The sequence below is a fragment of the Vanessa tameamea genome, chromosome 21 (assembly GCF_037043105.1).
Source record: "Vanessa tameamea isolate UH-Manoa-2023 chromosome 21, ilVanTame1 primary haplotype, whole genome shotgun sequence".
Taxonomy (NCBI): Eukaryota; Metazoa; Arthropoda; class Insecta; order Lepidoptera; family Nymphalidae; genus Vanessa; species Vanessa tameamea.
The window spans coordinates 4,457,191-4,479,298 of record NC_087329.1 but is presented as its reverse complement, the minus strand read 5'-3'; the positions used below and the strand labels follow the sequence as shown (position 1 = coordinate 4,479,298).

General features: G+C 33.0%; 3 protein-coding genes across 6 annotated transcripts in view; 2 read left to right on the top strand and 1 right to left on the bottom strand.

Moving 5' to 3' along the window:
* LOC113404568 (rabankyrin-5) overlaps positions 1 to 2,176 on the top strand; it is a 47,022-nt gene extending 44,846 nt beyond the window's left edge. Inside the window, exons 19-21 of the mRNA XM_026645489.2 lie at positions 138 to 260; positions 500 to 624; positions 1,170 to 2,176. Coding sequence (XP_026501274.1) covers positions 138 to 260; positions 500 to 624; positions 1,170 to 1,299 — 378 coding nt within the window. The 3' untranslated portion in view covers positions 1,300 to 2,176. The remainder of the gene's footprint in view (positions 1 to 137; positions 261 to 499; positions 625 to 1,169) is intronic.
* A 3-nt stretch (positions 2,177 to 2,179) lies between these two features.
* Positions 2,180 to 3,188, bottom strand: LOC113404575 (cytochrome b-c1 complex subunit 6, mitochondrial-like). Its single transcript, XM_026645498.2, has 3 exons — positions 3,099 to 3,188; positions 2,930 to 3,012; positions 2,180 to 2,546 (listed from the first exon to the last, which is right to left on the bottom strand). Exons 2-3 carry the CDS (start codon positions 3,005 to 3,007, stop codon positions 2,373 to 2,375), a joined length of 252 nt encoding a protein of 83 aa, XP_026501283.2. The 5' UTR covers positions 3,008 to 3,012; positions 3,099 to 3,188; the 3' UTR covers positions 2,180 to 2,372.
* A 1,532-nt stretch (positions 3,189 to 4,720) lies between these two features.
* LOC113404567 (histone-lysine N-methyltransferase SETD1) lies at positions 4,721 to 21,130 on the top strand. 4 transcript variants are annotated; one of them, XM_064218170.1, is made up of 29 exons: positions 4,721 to 4,935; positions 5,283 to 5,519; positions 5,960 to 6,209; positions 7,983 to 8,171; positions 8,600 to 8,781; positions 9,421 to 9,534; positions 10,157 to 10,241; positions 10,996 to 11,130; positions 11,780 to 11,898; positions 12,014 to 12,165; positions 12,260 to 12,399; positions 12,540 to 12,692; positions 14,393 to 14,513; positions 14,799 to 14,932; positions 15,016 to 15,222; positions 15,354 to 15,563; positions 15,644 to 15,759; positions 15,868 to 15,985; positions 16,091 to 16,172; positions 16,260 to 16,393; positions 16,516 to 16,634; positions 16,787 to 17,036; positions 17,112 to 17,256; positions 17,372 to 17,504; positions 17,636 to 17,921; positions 18,016 to 18,205; positions 18,450 to 18,556; positions 18,745 to 18,939; positions 19,615 to 21,130. In XM_064218170.1, the coding sequence occupies exons 2-29, from the start codon at positions 5,284 to 5,286 to the stop codon at positions 19,786 to 19,788; spliced, it is 4,476 nt and encodes a 1,491-aa protein (XP_064074240.1). In that variant the 5' UTR covers positions 4,721 to 4,935; position 5,283; the 3' UTR covers positions 19,789 to 21,130. The 4 variants fall into 4 exon arrangements, with proteins under 4 accessions (XP_064074240.1, XP_064074241.1, XP_064074239.1 ...); XM_064218171.1 differs by having other exon boundaries at positions 4,721 to 5,114; positions 9,427 to 9,534; XM_064218169.1 differs by having other exon boundaries at positions 4,721 to 5,114.
* Positions 21,131 to 22,108: the final 978 nt, after the last annotated feature.

Genomic DNA, 22,108 nt, shown 5'->3' with positions numbered 1-22,108 from the left:
ACGATTCCAAGTTATAGGGTAACGAATATGGTCAATTTATTTTACATATTTCACTCAACGACATTATCCTTAAAATTGAAACCGAGAGTATTGCCTGAATAATAACATATGAATAATGAAGCGGCTGGTCTGTACAGGGGAACACGGCGCTGCTGCTGGCATACATGAACGGCCAGGGCGCGCTGTGCCGCGTGCTCGTGCGCGCCGGCGCCTGTCTGGCACACGAGAACAAGGATGGGATCTCCATATTTAACTACCAGGTATAGAAATTCTACCGATTTAACATACCATTATCTCTGTGTTTGAGTGTTTATACACAAAAAGTATTAATATATATGTATATACCATTACCAGAGTAAAAATATAACAAATTATAAAAAAAAAACTTCTTATAAATAAGGCTTCAAATTTAAATACTTGCCTTTTTTATTTCTAATATCGCTCTATTATAACACTTAATAAACGTATAAAAGTGATATTTGATTATCAATGAATATAGGTCGCTACGAAGCAGCTATTGCACCGGCTGCTGGACGCACTGCCGGCGGAGGCACCGTGGGCCGAGAGCGACCTGTGCCAGGAATGCGGCACGAAGTTCACACTCACTATGCGAAAACACCATTGGTAAAAAATAATCTACCATATAAGTTGTCTCTACCGCCCATAGACATATTGGCGCTATAAGAAATATTAATCTTCTTTATTACAACACCAATCTTGAACCGCAACACAAATATGCATATCGATAGTCCACTATCGATAGACTATCGATAGATTATTGATAGTTAAGATAGTATCGATAGCTCCCTATGAGCAATACTATCGATAGTATTACTTTTAACCTAAACTATCGATAATCCAAAACTATCGATACCATCTATAGTATCAATAGTATCGCTGCTACCAATAGCATTGCTTACAGAGAGCTAGCGATACTATCGATAGTATCGATAGTATTGCTGTAATCAATAGTATTGCTCACGGAGAGCTATCGATAGTATTAATCAAAACGATACTATCGATAGTTCTGCAACGCTGATGTATATTGCTATTATATTATTTTGTGTTCCGGTCCTTATTGAATATAAATATTACTTAACGTAATCGAATTACACTTTGAATTACTAAAGAATGATTGTTAGCTGATGTTGTTTTAACTTTATTTTCAGCCGTCACTGCGGAAGGATGTTATGTAACAAGTGTTCTAGCCAAGATATTCCTATACTCAAATTTGGAATGAACAAACCGCAGCGAGTTTGTGAAATATGTTTTAACGTCTTACAAGTCGGCGCCAGTTAGTTAATATGTTATTTATTTATACTATAAAGTGTGATAAGTTATTTGATACTATGAAATTAGATATGGCTTTTTTACATTGTTTAAAAATTATTTATAGAATGTAAATGACTAAAATACTACAATATCCTCATGAGGGTAGATCAAGGTTTTGTATTTTAAGAATTGCATTTCTGAAAGATGCTTAAAGTCCATGTATTATATTTATTTTTAGAGATCTCGATAATTAAAAATAGAGAGCCTTTAGATGTTTTTTCCATTATTATCTATTTATACTTTTATCACAATGCAAACAATGTTTGCTTAAATACAATCATTTACATAAGTGTATAATGTTTTTTTTTTATAAATAATTACAAATAGAATTATCAAAATGCTACTTCATTTCTATAATAAAGATATTTATTAATTCTTGAAGTGCTTCAATTTCTATTGACATTTATTTACAGCTTTAAGTTACTTATAGTTTTTATTATTAAAAGTTATTATTATGTTTATTTAGTTGAGAATTTTATTTTAATATTTTACTTGAGTTACATGGCTTGTTTAAATAAATGACATTATATTTTTAGCAATGAGTAATAATGAGCATATTGTCAATTGGTAAGCCTACAATTTAAGATGGAACTGAGTTCTATTGTAATTTAAAATAAGTTATTAACAAATGTGCATTTGTTTGTAGTCATTCCAAATGTATTTGTAGTTACAAAAACCTATTTTCCAATATAGCACTGCAATTTTGAGTTCTACAATGTTTTCACTTGTGGCTACAACTTCATTATTTTATTTTAATTGAAAATTTCTGATAGTAAACATGATCTTTATTGTATTATTCAATTTTATATATACTTTTTTATTAATAAAATAAATTAAAAGAAATATGTAAACTGAACTTATTTATTTACAAAAACAGTAAGTCTAATAATGACAATCCTTTATTTCCAGTAAAATAATTTATTAACAATCTACATTCCACCTTAAATAAGATATTTTCACATATTCATTGATGAAACAAGCTTAAGGATTTATAACAATGACAATATAAAGGTGGATTTAAAATAAGTCTACAGAAAATCCTACTTTAACCGTTTGAAAAGATCTTTGTTCACGCAATGGTCGAGAACATGTAGATAGTCCCTTAGTTCCTCTTCACAGGTTTCTGCTGTGTTAGATCTGGAATTGACGCGGTCATTACACTCTTGATATTTTGACCACATATTCTGTGCATCTGATTTCTGACTGCATTGTTCCTGTTGTCAAAAATAACACTACAAATTAATAAAATTATAATACATAAATACGAGTAGATATATCAAAATATATTCCAATTATTTACAAAGGATAAAAATATTTGTTTATCAATTGTGCTGTACACCCAAAAAATATAAAGTCAGTGACAAGGTACTCTTTTGAACAACTATGATAAGATATGATATATAATTTATTAAAGTCTTTTATATTTTTTCTTAGCTAGCTTTTATTGTATTAAACTCTATACAATAAGAGCTAGCTAATCAATAAAAAGTAAAGATCAATATGAGGTTATCATAATTATGAAAAATTAATATTACATTTGAGCAGTCTAGTAATTAAAGGTGAACGAATATAAATAAACCTTATAATAAGTACATACCCTCAATGCATGCTGTGGATCCACGAGCTCTTCCTCCTCCTCTTCAGCCCTAACCACGGGGAACACTTTGTTCGACATTTTATCTGTAATGACAGCATAAGACAGTTAAAACATTATTTATATTCAGGTCTGAATTTATGACCTAGTATTGCATTTTATTTAAAATTACCTAGATCGATGATGCAACACCCAGAATCTAAAAGTTTATCAGATGACAGCTATTGCTAGACATACAGTGACTAGTGTTACCATTCGGAATTATACTATTTTATTGATATTTAAAAATGCCTTAAAGTGTCTTATTTCAAACAGAACTCGGAAAATAGCATTAAGCTTTATAATCATAAAATTCACTATAATATATAGTATGGTATATAATGTATATATAATATAGTACATATATATAGTACATAGTGTATTTACATAGAATTGGTCATTTCGCTTTACTGTAATGCTCTTCATTTTTTTGTGCCTTTTATAATGCTCTTCTTAATTCTAATAACAAGAAATGAAAACGACGTAAAATGAAATAAATCACTCAATTTCTTGAGTGTTTTTGTCTGGTTATTTAGCCCATCTCGAGAAAAAAAATCATAGTAGGAGGAAACTGAATTGCAAAAATTTGAACTAGAGTTGATATTACTTGCCAAATCCTTTATTTACTTATGAAACAACTCAGTAGCTTCGTTTTACTTAAATTGAGGCCAAAAGACAACTCATCAGCTAACAATCTTAATATACAAAAACCATATAGGAAGAGAGTTAAAGACCGAACTCCATGGTGTGCCATGGAAGAAGCCTATGTCCAACAGTGGACTGACAAAGGGACTGAAAATGGTGATGATTGTCGTATTATCTTATTGGTCCAAAAAATATATAACGAAGTTCATAGTTATATAGTCAGCAAAGTAAAAGCCTAAATATTGATCTGTTAGATTTTGAAAAAACTGTCAATCTTAATATATATTTAAATAATATTAACTATATAATTGTACATCATTATATAATAAAAATACAACAGTAATATAATTTGATGTTAACACAATTTTAAGGCGTATAATCGTACATCATTAACAATATTTGACATTAAATATGTAAATATATATTATATTCAATGATAACAAATTTGTCTAATTATTACTTACAAAAGCAACAAATAAAATAACTATCTGACAATTCCTATTACTGTGTAATATTTAAATTAATTGTTGATTATAAGCGAAAGAAAAATCTACATTTATGTCAAATGTGTATTTGGAACACATTGTACTTTTTTGATGAATAATATATTTTTTCCTAATAAATTCAAAAGTCTGAAGAGGCTGATGATAATTTAAATGAGGTTTAAAAACACAAGCAAGGCCTCAAAATAGTAAATGGAAAATAAAAATAGTTAAGCGATCATTACATTGATGAATTGAATGTTGCATTTTATTGATAAAAAAAAATGACTCTATAATAATAATTAACGATTATGATAATAATTCTAAACTTTTAAAAGAAGACAAATCATACCTTATTTTATTTTGTTGTATAATTGTTATATATAATATGCATTACTATTTAAGAATATGTGACACTTACTTAATAAAATGTTCTTTATTTTTAGATTTTTTCGACTTTGTATTTTTTAATAATGATAAATGTACTTTTATTCTTCTTTTGATAGAAATTTTCAGCAATACAATTATTGCGTTTGATTTTTCTTAGATACTAGTGTGTACATGACTTTAAGCTGTGTTTGCTTTATCGAGGCAAAAGTATAAAATAAAATGAAAAAGTTACTTTATGGTGAATGTTATCTATATAGTCAAATCAGCGTCCTATATGTTGTTTATTTTTAAATAAATTAGTTTTAAAATATTTATATATTTGTCTTCAATATTATTCAATGAAAAATATTACGTTTCCACACCATCTATAGGCAATATATTTTTTTAATAATTATTGTGTGATACATTTCATCATAGTCGAGTCAGTGGCCGTCACCATGGAGAGTGCTTGCTGTAAAAATATTTTTTAATACAATATCGTTGTGTTAGCTTAGTAAAATTTGTTTTATAAAAATGTTAATTATAATTTGATCGTTATATTTTAACGCTTACATGATGTTTTTACAATATCTTGCTAGATTTGTGTAAAAACGAGAAATATTTTTTACAATATTGTTTTAATAATATTTCAGGTTTGTTTTTATAAGAATTTTGCTGTTTTGTGTTAAATTTTATATTCAATTATCTTATTTTAATTTTGTCTTATATTTGTATTAGCATCAGTTTTTGTATTTGGTATAAATGTATAATAGAATTTGAGGTTATGTGCAATAAACATTATTTGCTTTTTTGTTTTTCAGAATGAATGGAGGCATGGAGCATAGAACCCCAGGTCATAACGCAGTGCTTCACAAGGCACCTAAAAACTATAAATTGTTAATAGACCCATTTCTTGTAAAAGGAGCTACTAAATTATACAGATATGATGGAATGGTTCCTGGAGATAATACATATCCAACTGTACAGTGCAGAGATCCAAGATCTCAAATCTCTAGAATTTGGAATAAGTTAGAACCTGCGGATTTGCCAGTGCCTAGGTATTTTCAATTTATAGAGATCATAATATAAACATTTGGTTACAATTAATTTGATAGTTCTTTTGACATATACATAAATAATAGAAAATCTAAATACATTAGAGAAATGTTTAATAAATTTGTATATAATAAGCTCTTAATTCAATAATTTAAAACAATACTTGGTATGTGAAAGCTATACGGTTATGTGTTATTTGTCTCAGCAATTGTATTGTTTTCAAATGCACATCTCCTGTTTATTTAAAAAAAAATAACCAACAAAAAAATCAAAACTAAGTAATTTCAAAAGTTCATTTAAAAATTTCTTTCAATAACCTTATTTTTTTATTATTTCATTAATATATGTACCATCAACATTATATTTTGACAGATGTCAGATGGCGGGAGTTTTAAAATCCAATATGCAAAAAACTTGATCGATATTTAATCATTCTTTTCAGATTCAGAATAGATAAAAATTATGTGGGTATCCCTCCTCAACTGGAAATAACTATTGGAAATCTGAATGATAACATTGATAAAGCATTTCTCTCTGACATGATGAACAAAGTTGGCCCTTGTGAGGAATTGACAATATTTTACCATCCCATGACAAATAGGCATTTGGGATTTGCTAGAGTTGTATTTCAAGATGTAAAATATTCTAAAATATGTGTTGAGAAATATAATGGCAAATCTGTAATGGGCCAGGTCAGTGATTTTACCTTTTTTATTATTTTATAGCTAATTATTAGTATTACTATGAATGTGTCGGTACTCTGTTTGTTTTCAAGATAAATTTTATATTAATAATGGTTATGTTTGCTAGCAAAATAAGTGCTATTACAAGATCTAATTCTATACAAATATATATTGGCTGCTGTTGTGAAGAAATTAACAAATGTAAATTATGAAGGCTTAAAATGTATATTTAGAAAGTTTTTGTTTATGAAACAATAGGAACAGTACACATACCTTAGTGTGATTAATGATAATGTTAAATTTCGAACAATATGCAAGTAACAAAAAATAAATAAATAGTAAAAGGCCAGTTTTATTGAACAAAGTTGTTGAGTAGAATTATAGTACAAAAGATATATGCAATTACAATATATGTATACCCTTATTGATAACCTTACATAATATTAGCTTGTCTCAGTTGCAAATAGTGAGTTGGAAAATAGATCAACTTTGAAATTATCTACATATATTATGTGAAAGCGCTTCACCGAGTACCAATTCATTCAATTTTCTTTCAGCAGAAAATTTCGACTGAGTGCGGGTGATGAAATCTCAAGTCTGTAGTGGGCCATCTATTGTTTACACTGTCCCTTACATCAGACATACACAGTATTTTATATCTGCAATATTTTTATATATGCTAATGATACAAAATTCCTTTGGATCCTAATGGAATCATGTAGCCAACCAACAGATAAATAATAAATAATTTTTAAATGTATTGAACGATGGAGCAATTCATGGCTACCATCTTAAAATGTTCACTTCTATATGTTAGTAAAAATAATCCTGGAATATCATATTATTTCGAAAACAACCAGCCTAATTAAGTAAAGACACAAACATCTTAAAGTAATCATCAATAGTGAACTCAATCTTTATGCCACACACATTTTACAGCTATTGTAAAAAAGGCAAACTATTATTTACTGCCCCAGAAAGGCCATATACCTACCAGAGATAATATTTAAATATTGTTTTGGACACATATCTTTAGAGTACAGAGTTTTTTAGAGTATACATTTTAAATCTTCATTGTAAATGTTATTGAATTGACTTGATATACTCCGAGAACGAGCCACTAAAATACCAAGATAGCTAAGAAATGTTACTTATGACCCAAAGGCAACGAAACTAGGACTTACTACTCTAGACATTCATAAAATTCTAAACAAACCCAACTATTTAAATAATAACTCAATTTATATACCATATTAAAAAGTTTGAAAACAAATCTACATAATAGAAAATTTACTTGGAAGTGAGTTTTATCAAAGCATATAAACATTTTATAATAACTAATATTAGTATTTATAATAAAAGGCAGTCAGTTGTCAGGATGTGTAGTAACAGCAGCTATAAACATAATCAAGAATGGACTTGAACTTGACAGTTATTTAAAAATCAAAAATACTATTATATTGTTTACATTTATTTTATTTGAATAGTATATAATTAAAGTATTTAGACCATTTTTGTATGTTTGTATAAAGTGTTCTAATTAATTTAAAATTTTAATTATAAAGAAAAAAAATAATAAATGTGATTCTTTTCCAAAAAAATCTATATTTTATATATTCGTACAAACAGGAACAATAATACATATATATGTACATTATTTATTCAAACTTTCAATACTTATTAATTACCAATACCAGTTTTACAATTTTTCAAGTGAAATTAATGAAATTATGTGAAAATAAAAGAATGTTGAAAATAATTATTAAAATTTGTTTGTTATAGGTGCTAGATGTGTTCCATGATCCCTTTGGTAAAAAATGTCAAGAGATGTTTGAGGATAAAACCATGGAGAGAAAGCCACAGACGGCAACGTCAACTATAAAAGTACCAAGCCTGGTAGAAGATGTACGAGCGCCAAAGGTTGATCCCGCGCTCAGTAAGAGATTAGAAGATACAAAATTAACAGACAAGGTTAATATAGATAAACAAAATTATTCTTTCAGCTTCACTTGTACAACTTGAAAGTATGATTAAAACATCAAGCGTAACTATTACGTAAATGTTTTAAAGTTCTTTTAAACGAAAGTTTTAAAATAACTTTTCCATAATAAGATGCAGGTCTAAAATGTTTGGTACTCATTAGAGAAACATAAATTATCAATTTTATTCAATTAGGAATCGCTAAAACGCTTACGCCTTACGTAAATCATTATGTGGAGCGATATTATGCGTTGTTTTTTTTTTTAAATTACTTAAATCAATTTAATTATTCACTATCTGGTATTATTTAATAACGGTTGTTATTTATATGCACGAAATATGATAATCAGAGTTATGATTCATATCTATTTAGTTGAATTAAAATGTCTGTTTAACAAAATCCCCTTTTTTTTTGCAAGGAACCATATCCTCGTTATAAGGATGTAGAGCATAATGATAGCAATACGCGCTGGTCAGACGAAGAGCGAGAGTACAGGCATCGACATCGCAACCGGAGCGAGCGAGACAGAGACTTGGACAGGGACAGGGACAGGGAGAGGGAGAGGGAGAGGGAGAGAGAAAGAGATAGAGATAGAGAGAGGTAACCATTGGTCTTTTTGACATTTTGTTTTCTTGGTCTTACTTTAATGCAGTGTAGAAATGAACTTATACTACATTATTAAAAGAAAATTCTTTTTCCTATTAGAAAACAAAAAAAAACATACTATATTTAAGAAAGTTTAATTTGATTGTCTGTTGAAGTTTAAAAAGTTGTTCTTTTTATACCGATTTTAATAAAAGGTAAGCAAATTGTCGAAATTTATTATTAATGTAAAAATGGCACGGACAGCACTTCTATAAAAAAACTAACATAAAAAAAGTTATTATTATTATTTAATAACTTTTTAATGTGTGTATAATGATATTATTCTTTATATTTTTTACAAGCGGACGTTGTAAAAGGAAATGCAAGCGCAGGTATTAAAAATATTTAATTTATGATAGAGCACATTTTCTACACAGTTGTCCAAAGTAATGATTTTAGGGTTCATGCATGTATGTATACGAATTTCTATTAGTATTTCATTAATTTCTTGAGGGCAGCCTTGAGACAGCTCAGAAATGCGAGGAAAAAAACGATATTTTTGTTTACACAACTAGTTGTTAGAGTAGACTGCGTTTGATTCATTTTCAAAGCAATGATCTGCGAATGGATACTTTATGGGAGCCCGCATATTAGACACAGGGACCGCTACGCTCGCGCGGAGCCGGCCGAGACGTACGCCAGCGCGCACGTGGCGGAGATGCCCTACGCGCCCGCGCCGCTGCCCTACGACCCTTACTACCAACCCAGGTGAGTCGACACATTACATAACTTTTTAAGGGCAATCATTTCTCATAAAGAATACAGAAATTCACTTAAAATGAGAAATTGCCATTTTTAAAATTTTTATTTTAAATTAATATAGTTGAAAAATTGTCTCAGATACAAGAAAACAAATAGTTAAAAAATTTAATTAAAGTTCAAAAAATTTAACTAAACAAATTTATTGGTTTAATAAAATGTTTCTTAAATATAGGAAAACTTTTACAATTAAATTGGTTTTACAATTTAATTGATATTTCTACTCTACTCGAACTTATTTCGTCATATTTTTTAATAAAATTAACCAGTACTAGTATAAAGTAGAATTAAGAGACCCCTATCATAAACGACGAAAAACAAGTTTGACGGCGGAATACAGGCAATGAAATGTTAAGTGATCACCAACGCCCGTAGCATCTCTTAATTGGCCGATGCGCTTCTAGCCCTTGTTGATGAGATGCTAACATCTACAAGAACCTAAGTTCTTTGTGTAACATATTCATTGATAAAATTTTAAAACAAGCGGCATTTTTATATAATGTAGTCGTTGGCTATAGGCTAGGATAATTTTCAAGAAACAGATGTATAATTATCGTCGCGATGTTTCCAGCTACGGCTACGGATACGGCGGAGGAGCTGGCTCGGGGCTGTGGTGGGGCGACTGGCGCGCGCCGCACGCGTCGCACCATCACCACGTGAGTACTCCTTTTGCGGATGGAAAATAGAGAAAAAGTTTTTTCTCTAATTCGGTATCAATCTGAAATTCCTTATAAATTTAGAAGCTCTTTCTGAGATATTCGTGTAACTATTTACGGAGTTCTATTTCCTTTATAAATGTCATTTCTGTATATATTCAAATTTGAAATGAAACAATAAATTTTACGTCACGGCTCAAGCTTTTGTTTGTACACCCATACGACCAGAATTTACAATTCTATCATTTTATTTATCGGAGCGTCAATTGCTTTTTTTATGATATAACCAATAATTGCTGCTATGTTTGAAGAAAATATCTATAATCACCTTGGCCATTCTCATCTCTATACTGACTCTTTTGCATAAGAATCTTTATAGCTAAAACCACTAACCCAATCTTGTTATTAAGTGAATAGTTTCATAAAACTTAAATAATATATATGTTGTCAAAGTTAATTCAGCTTACATTTGTAAATCGTGTCCAATTCTGTGTATGCTCTTATGGTTTTATTTAACTCACTAACGCTGCTGCTTTTCTAATAAATAATGCTATCATCTGTGTTTTAATAAAATCGTAAATCATAGTCGTTAATGGAAACGATTGAAATGAAAAAAGTCGAATAATGTTACTAATTAAAAATATATTCAATATGCAAACAAACGCCCTACTGCATCTCTTTTCCAAGAACGCAGGTCAGCGTGGTAGTCCTAAACACTAGCTAATAATCGTGTGTGTGTGTGCAATGTGCCAAGCCGGAGCAACCGGTGGGCGCGTGGAGCGAGGCGCGCGAGCCCTCCCCGCGCGCGCCGCCCCCGCGCCCCGCGCACGCGCACGCGCCCGCGCACGAGCACGAGCTCGAACCCGCGCGCCCGCACGCGCCCGACAAGGTTGGCACCGCGCGACTTACTCGTTGGCCACTGGATGTTGTAACCTATATTAGTAGTTACATTTATGTGGATGATTGGTAGTTTATATAGAAGATATATATATAATATGAGAAACATAAAATTAAAATCCCTTACACATATACGCAATTAATTCTTTAAATTCGACTTTAATTAAACAAATGAGTTCGGCAATATAGCTCTTACCCACATGTACAATAATTGTCCTAAATCACAGATTCATTCTGTCTCGGATTTTTCATGTTTTATGGTAATATCAGTGTATTCATAATCATTGCTTTAAAAAATAACAATAATATTTGTATTAAAAGCATGCACGCATGTAATGTTTTGCTTCTGGAATCCTTACATAATATGTTTATTTTTAAGCTATCACTTTTTCCAACAATTGTACAATCTATTTCATTCATATTTTCCTTGTTAAACTGTTGGAACAATCTTATTCTATCATTTATATTTTCTCATATTATTATAAGTACATATATATTAGTATTTAATTATATATATTATCTAATTAATTAGATATATGTTTTGCATTTTATAGTTAAAAATTATGTTTTATTTTTCCAGCATGTTTTCTAGCAATTATGAATTTTTCATGAATTGTGATTTTTAAAATTTAATTTCACAGGAGGTTAAAAGTAAAAGCGAGGAGCCAGTCCCACCTCAGGAGGCGGCTGCTGTGAAGGAACCCGAGCCTAAACCCCCTCCGCCAGCCGATGAACCAAAAAACGTCGACCTAGACACCAGGTATGAAGCACTGAAGAAAGCTCTTCAAAGCAGCTGCTTAGACAAGACGTCATACAAGTATTGCAGTTAATATTCTTTCTGTGTGGTAATTAAAATATTTTTATTAATATTACAGGATCGCAATGCTTTTAAAAGGTGCAAGCGGCGGCGGGGGCCTCGCTCCGCCTTTTCTTTCACTCGGTATGTCTTCTGAGGAGGAGGATGACGATCGCCTTCCTGCCAAGATACCGGACTTGGATGCCCACAATCCACCAACGGATGACGAAGGTTTTTATATATGCGTCTTTGTCAGCTACATTTTTTTTATTGAGAATTTTTTTTTTGTTCTATAATAAATTTCAAATTCTTCATCCCCTTTCAGGTTCAGGTAGCGAAGATCGAGAGAGTATAATATCCTTTAATCAGAACAAAGAGGTAGACCCCGAGCCCTTGTCAAACACTCCATCCCCGTATTTGAGCAGAGAGTTCTATCTGGAATGCCTCAAAATTACTGTCGAAAAGGTACTAATATTTCGCTTCTTTTGTACAATGTCGCTTTCACCCAAGAATGTCATTTTTTAAGCTTTAAATATATTGTCTACGTGTTGTCAATCTAATTCTTAAAAAATAAACTGATTTTAAATTTGTTTATCTATATACAGAAAGCGAAAGACGATCGCAAGAAGTTACCTCAAATTGACAAGATCGGTTCGGATATATCATCATCGGAAGACGAGCTCCTGACCGGAGAGGAGCCGCGCCGGTCGCCGGTCGCGCCGCCGGATAAGGACCAGGACAATTTGGACGACGACCAGGTCATTTAACATCTTAATTCATACTATATAGTGATACATATATTAACCTATACTCTATTCCAATGGGAATAGGAAAGAACCAAAACAAACCGTACTTTTCAATATCACGAGTGTTTTGTTGATAAGTCCGCTTTATGATTTACTACAAACAGTTCTTGATTAATATATCGTCACTTTTAATATAACAATATTTCACTTAACTACGTAAATCCACTTTTATTTGACTTTCAAAGTAACGAAAACAGTTTTGCCGACATTCAAAACGCCATTTTTCGATGAACGAACAATTAAAATGGAGGCCTCACTAAGGATGATCGCTAAACGAATGGAGAATGAGTACATTATACAGATAAAAAATATATTATTTTAGTTTCAACATACAGTTTAGATTGTTTTTTAAATATATATTTATTTAATTGGTTATAATATGGATTATAATATAATATAGAAATATAATATAGAACGTTACATATTGTTCGATAAAAATGTTATTATTTTATATAGTAAGGTATAGACAACAAATTTAAAATTTTACAGAAATAAAAAATCGTAAAATATAGATCAGTTTTATGCAGAGCAACACTTAATTTATAGTTTTGAAAATAATACAAAAGTAAGATATTATTCGGAATTATCAAAAGTTTTTTTTCTTACGACCTGGCTTTGTTTAAGCGAACTGTAATTGTAACCGATTTAGTATTTACGACCTTTTGCTTTTGCCTACGGACTTTTGATTTGCCATCAACACGGCCTACGCTTATCGAACATTACTTTTTCGGTTTGAAGATTAAGATAAGATGTTATTTTTAATTGCATTTTGTGTTTTTTTTTTCAAAAAATTTAATGCTAAGAAATGTATTTCAAGGTCAAAGTCGTTTTAGATATAAGATAAAGTAAGAGTTTCTTTGAAAGATATATAAAATTTTATTTATTCAAAACCTTAGTATTATACAATACGTCATATGTCTTGAAAATGCCACTTCATTATTGAAACATAAAATGTTTCTTTTTATTAATGATGGAATAAAAATCTATTCATATAAATGAAATTGTGAGTGTGTTTCTATGACTTATCACTGAAAATAACTACCTCTTTATAAGTTAATAAGGCTATTTGCGAAATACTACGATCCAAATCAAAACTAACGACCTAATTTTTATTTAGGCCTAAAAATGCTGCTATCTAAAAATTTTAATATGTAAGGAACATCTTGCAATTTATACAAAATTTATTTAAAAAAATACGTAAAACCAATAAAATATATCGTTCCTTAGCATTCTTTACCCATTCACTCAATAATTTTCTCCTCACTAGTGTAACTAAAATGTCATGTCAATTTAAGGTCAAAGTTGTTTATTTATCTTTTCTCCTATTCCCATTGGAATAGAGAATAGAGTATCAATATTTTGTTGACTAATTAAGTTATAATTATTTTTTCATCTTCTCAATAGTCTAAAATGTTGAATTGTGCAATGACATAGACGATGAATTAATCAATGTGCAATGAGTATCTTTTATGATGAATTATTTTGCCCAAGATTTTTACATGAATTGGCATCATATAAAATATTATAAATTGATTTTCAAATTCATTGATTGAATATGATATGATATTACATATGATAAATATGAAAACGATAAATTTAAGTTAGTCAGTGGCTACACGTAGCTTTAACTAAAGTTTAGTTCGTCGTTTCAGATGTCTCTGTCATCGCTGTCGTCTACGGAGGCCAAAATCGAGGAGCAGGTGCCGGCCGAGGCGTACTACTACCCGCCCGCCCCGCACCCGCACTACTACCAGCCGGTGTGGCCGACCACGGGTACGTAGCATATGTCGACGTTGGCGTCACAGTGATGATGTCCTGCTAACCGATTTCGAGTACTGCGCGAGACGTATTACCCTTACACACTAATAATCCCATGGGACGCGGAGTCAACGGCGTTAAACACCAGAATTGAACTCCAGTGTGCTACCGGTTTGCTTCTTATTGGTTCGACTGAGAGTTTGAATCGGAGTCCTCGAGATCTGCAGCCTTACAAGCCTCCGAGGCTGTGGTATACAAGACAATGCGTGTAGCACGTCATAATCGGTATCCCCGCTGCAGCGTACCCCGGCGCGGCGGCCGCCTACCCGGGCGTGGCGGACATGGCGCTGGCGTACGGCGCGGGCGCGTTCGCCGCGCCGCCGCTGTTGCCGCACCACTACCCGCACCGGCCCGAGCACCAGCCCACGCACCAGGTACGACCGGCCGACGGGCGACAAATGCTTATTTTGTTTCTTCATTTAATGGATTTTGATATTTCTATGTCATTTATTTTTAGGAATTAGACAACCCGTACTATCCCACGATTAACAGCGTAATAGAGCGAGTGACGTCTGAGTTAAAATTAATCCTGAAGAAAGATTTCAACAAGAAAATGATAGAGAGCACTGCCTTCAAAAACTTCGAGGTGTGGTGGGATGAGCAGAGTCGGAAAACGAGACAAACCGTCAAGCCGCTCAAGGAGGAGATAGGGCAGCCATTACAGGTGAAAAGAAAAATTAGATTTCATTAGCAGGAAAACAAGAATCAATTTTGAAAATTTCACAACGAGTATTGATTGGTTGAAGATGTGTATTTTAAAATCGGCTAATTTAACACGTGCATATTGTTTTTTAGGATATATCAAATAAGAAAGAAGAGACGGTAGATTCAATAAAATCTATAATGGAATCTCGAGAATTAGGATTAGATCTCGGAGGATACAGTGTAGGCATCGGACTGGGTCTCCGCGCCACGATACCGAAAATGCCGAGTTTTAGAAAAAAACGGAAAATACCTTCCCCTGTCGTCATGGATGAAGACTCATCTAAACGGCTCAGTGATCAGGTAACCCAGAATTTTATCTATTGTTAGAATACCATAGAACTTCATTTTAAACAATTATAAAATACGAATTTAATGTTTAGGAGGAAATTGTTCAAAACTCGGATGAAGAAAAAGAAGTGCCCACGAGTCCTAGAAATAGGACGACAGGATCATACTTATCCACTGGTAGAAGACGACAGTCCAGCAGTTCGTCAAGGTCGGGATAAAAAAGATATATTAATTTGCACTGAAATAATCATGGAGGGAGGTTCTGTCCGATCCATTCGATCCAATCACTCAATTAAGGCTGATCTTCGTCCGACAGGTCGTCGTCATCATCGTCGTCTCGCTCGTCGTGGTCGGGCTCGGAGCGCTCCACGCAAAAGGGCGCCGCCCCGCGCATATACTCCGACACCGACGACTCCGAGATCGACGAGGCGGAGGTACGTTACACGATTACGACGGGCCTGACAAAACGGTCTAATATATGCGACCGAACAGTGTTCATTTGTTCGTAGCATCCAGTTTTATAAGAAAATATGTTTCAGTTCAAGGTCATATCTAATAAGGAGAGGTTAAGAAGGGTCTACTCGTCATCATCGGACAGTGAAGAAGAGCTTAGAAGGAGAGGTATATATATATTTTACCTTGCTTTATTTTCGTTTATTACTACGATAAACGTGACATGATATTAACGTTGTTTTTTATGTTATGCAGAAAAAACTCCTATACCACCCGTGGAAGCGTCAGACGATCGACTCGGCTCTCCTATATTGTCACCAGAAGAGGAGCCTAGAGATTTGTTATTGGATCGAGTATATTCAGACTCGGAAGAAGAGAGAGAGTATCAGGTAAGGCAATTATAAGGCAAAAAATGTACAGTTATTAAGAAATAATAATTAAAAATAATTCAAATTACCACATTATTTATACCAGATTGGACTAAAAAACTCGTCCTTTTTATTAATTACAGGAACGGAGGAGACGAAACACTGAGTATATGGAACAGATAGAACGAGAATTCTTAGAAGAACAGAGACGTAAAATGGAAGTGGACGCGGGTCCGCCGCCTGACAAAGCACCCGACGAAAGGTTAGAGAATTTAAATTATATTCTTATATCGAATGGACAGATCGTGATAAAATAGTAAACACTGTTATTATATATATAGCCAACTTAAAATTACCTAAAAACTTTAAGATTTATATAAAAAACTTTTTTTTTGACCTGTTAATATTTTTTAGTAAAATCGAATCTAAAGAGGAAGAATCTAGAAGTAGTCCAGTTAAGAACCATCTCAAATCACCTAAAAAGAACAAAACGGAAGCAGAAGTTGAAGAGGGAGAAATCACATCGGAAGAAGAACCTCTTGAAGCGCGACGGAAAAAAGAAAGGCGACAGAAAAAGAAACCAGTCGAGAGACAGAGGATTCCGTCTGTCAGTGATAGTCACAGTTACACGGAGTCTGCGGCAAGTGTCAATGGCGTCAAGGAAGTAAGTTTATTATTCTTTAGTTACATAAAAGTATCTATAGAGAGTCTATATTAAAAACCTTACCTCGAACAACAGGCGAACAGCGCGCTGTCGGAGACGTCGTCGCCGCAGTCGCAGGCGTCGCAAGCGTCGCAGGCGTCGCAGGTGGCGCTCGACCACTCGTACTGCCGGCCCCCGCCGCGACAGGAGCCGCGCCCCAACCATCTGCAGCACGACCACGGTACGTGCTGTGATAGAATTTACTATGATTAGGAAATTAATAGAAAAACTAAATGATTTTAAAAATTTGAAGGTTCTTAGTTTGTATTCGCTCATTGGAAATTCTTAACTTATAGGGTACACCTGGATGGCTGAGCCAGAGCTCGAGTCGCCGCAAATTGAGAGTGACGAGGTCAAATCACAAAAAGAGACTAAAAAGCCGTACAAAAGAAAACATGAGTCTAAGAAATTGGCTGAAATACAGAATAAGTAAGTCGGGAAAAGATAGATAGATTCTATTATAATATAAATTGAATGGCATTTAATAAAACTAATTTTATATTTGCGAACATCGTAATGTACAGAGCCTGCATGATAACACACGATCTGCTTCCCTGTAGGTTGTACGAGCCGCTACCGGAGTACGACAAGATGTACTCGAGCGTGACGTTCAAGCCGCGCGACATAATGGCGGAAATGCAGGTGATGTACGAGTTCCTGACGCGAGGCATCGACCGCGAGGACGTGGAGTTCCTGCGCCGCGCCTACGACGCGTTGCTGGCCGAGGACGCGCAGGGCTACTGGCTCAACGACACGCACTGGGTCGACCACCCGCCCACCGACCTCACCTACTCGCCGCCGCGCAAGAAGTCCAAGCGCCACGCCAACATGTACGAGGACTTGCAGGTACTGTGCCGACTGTCGTCGTCATGCAGAACTCGATGTTGCGTGGGTTGAATGTATGTTCGGTATGAGTGTCATTTCAATTTCCTTCCCACAGAGCCACTCGAGCGGGTCTGCGCGCACGGAGGGCTACTACAAGATGGACGCGCGACTGAAGGCCAAGTACAAGTACCACCACGGCCGAGCCGCCGCCGTGCCCGCGCCGCCCGACGACAAGAAGGCGTCCAAGATGCAGCTGCTGTCCCGCGAGGCGCGCTCCAACCAGCGCCGTCTGCTCACCGCGTTCGGTAAATACACGACCAGTGATAGCGGTTCCCTGTTTTATGTATATATATAATTTGTTTGAATTTAATTTTGTAAGTATATTGCAGATACAATACATTTTATGATTAAACTCAAATTAAAGTTTCCTAATTTTAGTTTAAAAAAAACTAAACTAAACTACCATTTAGTGCACAACGGCAAGCAAGATTTCGTTGCAATAAAATTAAATAAATAAAAATGTACTAATTCTTAATATTGCTATATCAGGAACAGACACGGACTCTGATCTCCTTAAATTTAATCAACTCAAATTTCGAAAGAAGCAGCTTAAGTTTGCCAAGTCTGGCATTCACGATTGGGGCTTATTCGCCCAGGTAAGTTTTTTTACGTAATAAAATTACTAACTAATCGTTAATTATAACGAAAATACACAATATGTTTTAAAACATTAAAAGCTATCGTTATAAAAAACTGTCTCTATTTAAAGATGAAGAAAAGATATATTTAATTTCAGTTAGTACTAAAAGTAAGTACAAGTTTGAAATGCCAAATGTTATCGTAGGAGCCGATAGCCGCGGACGAGATGGTGATCGAGTACGTGGGCCAGATGGTGCGCCCCATCGTGGCTGACGTGCGCGAGGCCCACTACGAGGCCACCGGTATCGGAAGCTCGTACTTGTTCCGCATCGACCTCGACACCATCATCGACGCGACTAAGTGCGGCAATCTGGCGCGATTCATCAACCACAGCTGCAATGTGAGTGCAATGATCACAATAGCTTCATAAAGCATTATATGTACATTAATAGGTTTCGCTATTGAGGGTAAAGGTTAAGAGAATCGGCTCATATGGGGGACAATTCGAAAATATGTCGACTGCAAATAGTAAATAACGGTTTTTTGAACCGAAATCAAAAAGACGTTAGCGTAGGCAAAAGGTATGTAGTAGTGGAAAAAAGTAGTTAAGTGCAATAGTGTAGTAGTATAAATAAAGATATATTAATCATAAAACTCTTAGTAGTGCACAATATCGCTGTGTTATTAGCAAATCGTATGAAATACGTAAATCTAAGGTTTGTTTATCTTTTTTCCTACATCCATTGGAATAGGCTATATGGTATTATTCATTATGGATTTGCAAATAAATGCCGCTATGAATGTCGACGAAGGTGCTGTCGGGACTTAAGAAGTAAAATTAAAGTGTATATAAGGAATTAAGCGAAATAGGGTTGTATTATAAATAATATTTTGATCAAGAACTGTTCGTAGACCATAATATAGCAGAGCTATTAGCAAATGGCATTTGTTATTCTAATGCTTGTTTGTTTCTGCTCGTTCTCTCGTTGCAAGTATTGAACTGATTCCATTACAAAAGCGCAAAATTTCGAATATTTTCTTATAACATTCCTGTTATTTTCTATATTTTCAACAGCCGAACTGCTACGCAAAAATTATAACAATAGAGTCCCAAAAGAAGATAGTAATATATTCCAAACAACCGATCGGCGTGGACGAGGAGATCACTTACGACTACAAGTTCCCGCTCGAAGATGAAAAGATCCCGTGCCTGTGCGGCGCCCCGCAGTGCCGCGGATACCTCAACTGAGCACGACAGATGTCTCAAACTCGGAACGCTAATGATACTCCTAATATAATTCCACTGTCAATATTTATTGTTTTGTTTTCTTTTGTTTAAACGAGGAATTATCGTTTTCAAATATCCTTACACTAAGCCAGCATAATAATAAAATAAAATGCAATTTTTGTTTTAGTAACTTAAGCACAAAACTTCGACGATATTTTCTCATACTACAAATTTTACTTTTTGTTTTCATTGTTGCAGCTACGATCGATTTATTGTAATTCATTAAAGCTTTATGGTCTATAGAATTACTTTTAATTTTGCCAAAATGAATGTTATTATTATAAATTGCAACAAGATAAAGGTGTAATGAACCTTTCAGCAGCTGCATTACTGAATGCAACAAAAGCAATAATGAATTATCAGTATGTATCAAAATATATTAAGTTTTATAAAGATTTTCCATTCGGGTATATTCTTTTTTGAAAAATTGATATTGAAAATTATAGTTAGCGATAGTGGTCTCGAAATTACAACGGACGTTTGTCACAATGGTTTAAGGATATCGTCAATCCGAAATGTCGACGATATACCTTACATTGATTTTGTAAAATGTATAAAATTATTTATAGAGAAACTGGTCTGTGACCTTTAATCTGTGTATAGATATAATTAAGAAATTAAATACGAATGAATCAGGAACGTGATCATTATTTTATTGAAGATGATTATAATCAAAACAAAACCTAAGCCCCTTATTTACATTATTATAAGACAAATGAGGACGTCAGTGTACATTTTGAGTAACTACAAATACCGCTATGGGCTTGAAATAAAATTGTTTTGCGACTGCCTCAAATAATGATAATGACATAATGTATAAAGGTAATTATATAATTGTGTGCTTGTGGCGTGTGAGTCTGGTGTGTTTATTTTCCAGAAATGTATGTAATGAAAGAAAACTCGAGTGCAACCATATGTTATCAATTTTTTATATGTGTCTTGTATTATACTGATTTGACTGATTCTAAGATATAATTCATTACGAATAGGATGTCAGGTCTTACACACTGTATAATTTTGTGTTGTACATTATTTTTTACAGAGATCTCTGCTGCTTGTCAGATTTATATGTAGTACAGGTTTCAAGTACATTATCTATTGTGCTGTTTAAAGTAACAAAATGTAAACGTTGTTTCCGTCGCTTCTGTTTTTAATAGTTTTGTTATATTTTCTCAAAGAAAATAATGAATCTAATTTAACAGAATATAATAGAAATGAAAAACCTTAAATTGGTCCTTCTAAATACACTCTTACTATTTAAAATAAAATGTATAAGAATGTAAATAAAAGATTTCAACATTTTAATTTATTGTTTTATTAGTCTACTATAAATCTGGAAACTCAATTAAAAAAATATATTCACAGAAAGATTTATAATTTAATTTTGCTATACATCACGTAACTTGACAAGAAATTAAATTTCGTCCTCGACAACCAATCCACTTGACCAGCCAAATGACTGGATGTGATTGGAGACTGAAGTACCCGTTATTATTAAAGTAACTCAACATACAAATTAAGGCAATCCGTAAGTAACGAGTTAATTCTTGCCATGACTTGTCAAGATATGGATCTGGCGAGCGTTTTGGTATGATTTGCTCATGCATGAAATGAGCAAAAAAAACATGAATAGTTATGGTTGATAAATTTAAATACTAATTGATTTGGCTCAGTTAATTTCAAGATTCTACGTCGCTACCCTTTAAATTTTATTCTATTTTCCCACACACGTGGAAAATCCTGGTCCGTGTGAAAGGGAAAATATGGCGTCGTAATAGGAGATAAAAAAAACTATGAATGGTTTTTCGTATTATATATATTAAATGAACATGACTTACAATAACATTTTATTCAAAACAAAAATAATTAAGCATAATAAAATCACAGTAAAAATCCATATAATAATTTAATATTAATTTAATGAAAGGCAAGTGATAATTTTACAAAAAAAAAACACGAATATCTACGTCCGATTATTTTAAAATAATAAAACATTTATAAAAAAAAATCGGTTTTTGAAATAAAAGAAAAGTAAATTATTAGTGCCATAACATATTCTTATAAAATAAAAGTTTAAAAAAATAGTTTACTGTGGAAATATGATCTATATTAAACTTAGGGAATCCCGTAAGCTAAGTTTTACAATCATTTTTTTTTAGTTTATTCAGCAAAACACGTCACATACGTAGGCAAGTGTAAGGAATCATAATTAAATATTTATTTCGAATGGCTTTCAAATTTTATTTTATAATTTGTCCTTCACATTGAAATATTAATTATT

What these genes read in the sequence shown, in the direction of transcription:
- LOC113404575 (XM_026645498.2), bottom strand. Translation starts at nt 3,007, where the DNA reads ATGTCGAACAAAGTGTTCCCCGTGGTTAGGGCTGAAGAGGAGGAGGAA. An exon ending in ATCCACAGCATGCATTGAGG is followed by an intron (nt 2,547 to 2,929) that starts GTATGTACTTAT and finishes TTTTGACAACAG; the next exon opens with GAACAATGCAGTCAGAAATC.
- LOC113404567 (XM_064218170.1), top strand. Translation starts at nt 5,284, where the DNA reads ATGAATGGAGGCATGGAGCATAGAACCCCAGGTCATAACGCAGTGCTT. An exon ending in AGAGATAGAGATAGAGAGAG is followed by an intron (nt 8,782 to 9,420) that starts GTAACCATTGGT and finishes CCCGCATATTAG; the next exon opens with ACACAGGGACCGCTACGCTC. An exon ending in TTGGCTGAAATACAGAATAA is followed by an intron (nt 17,505 to 17,635) that starts GTAAGTCGGGAA and finishes GCTTCCCTGTAG; the next exon opens with GTTGTACGAGCCGCTACCGG.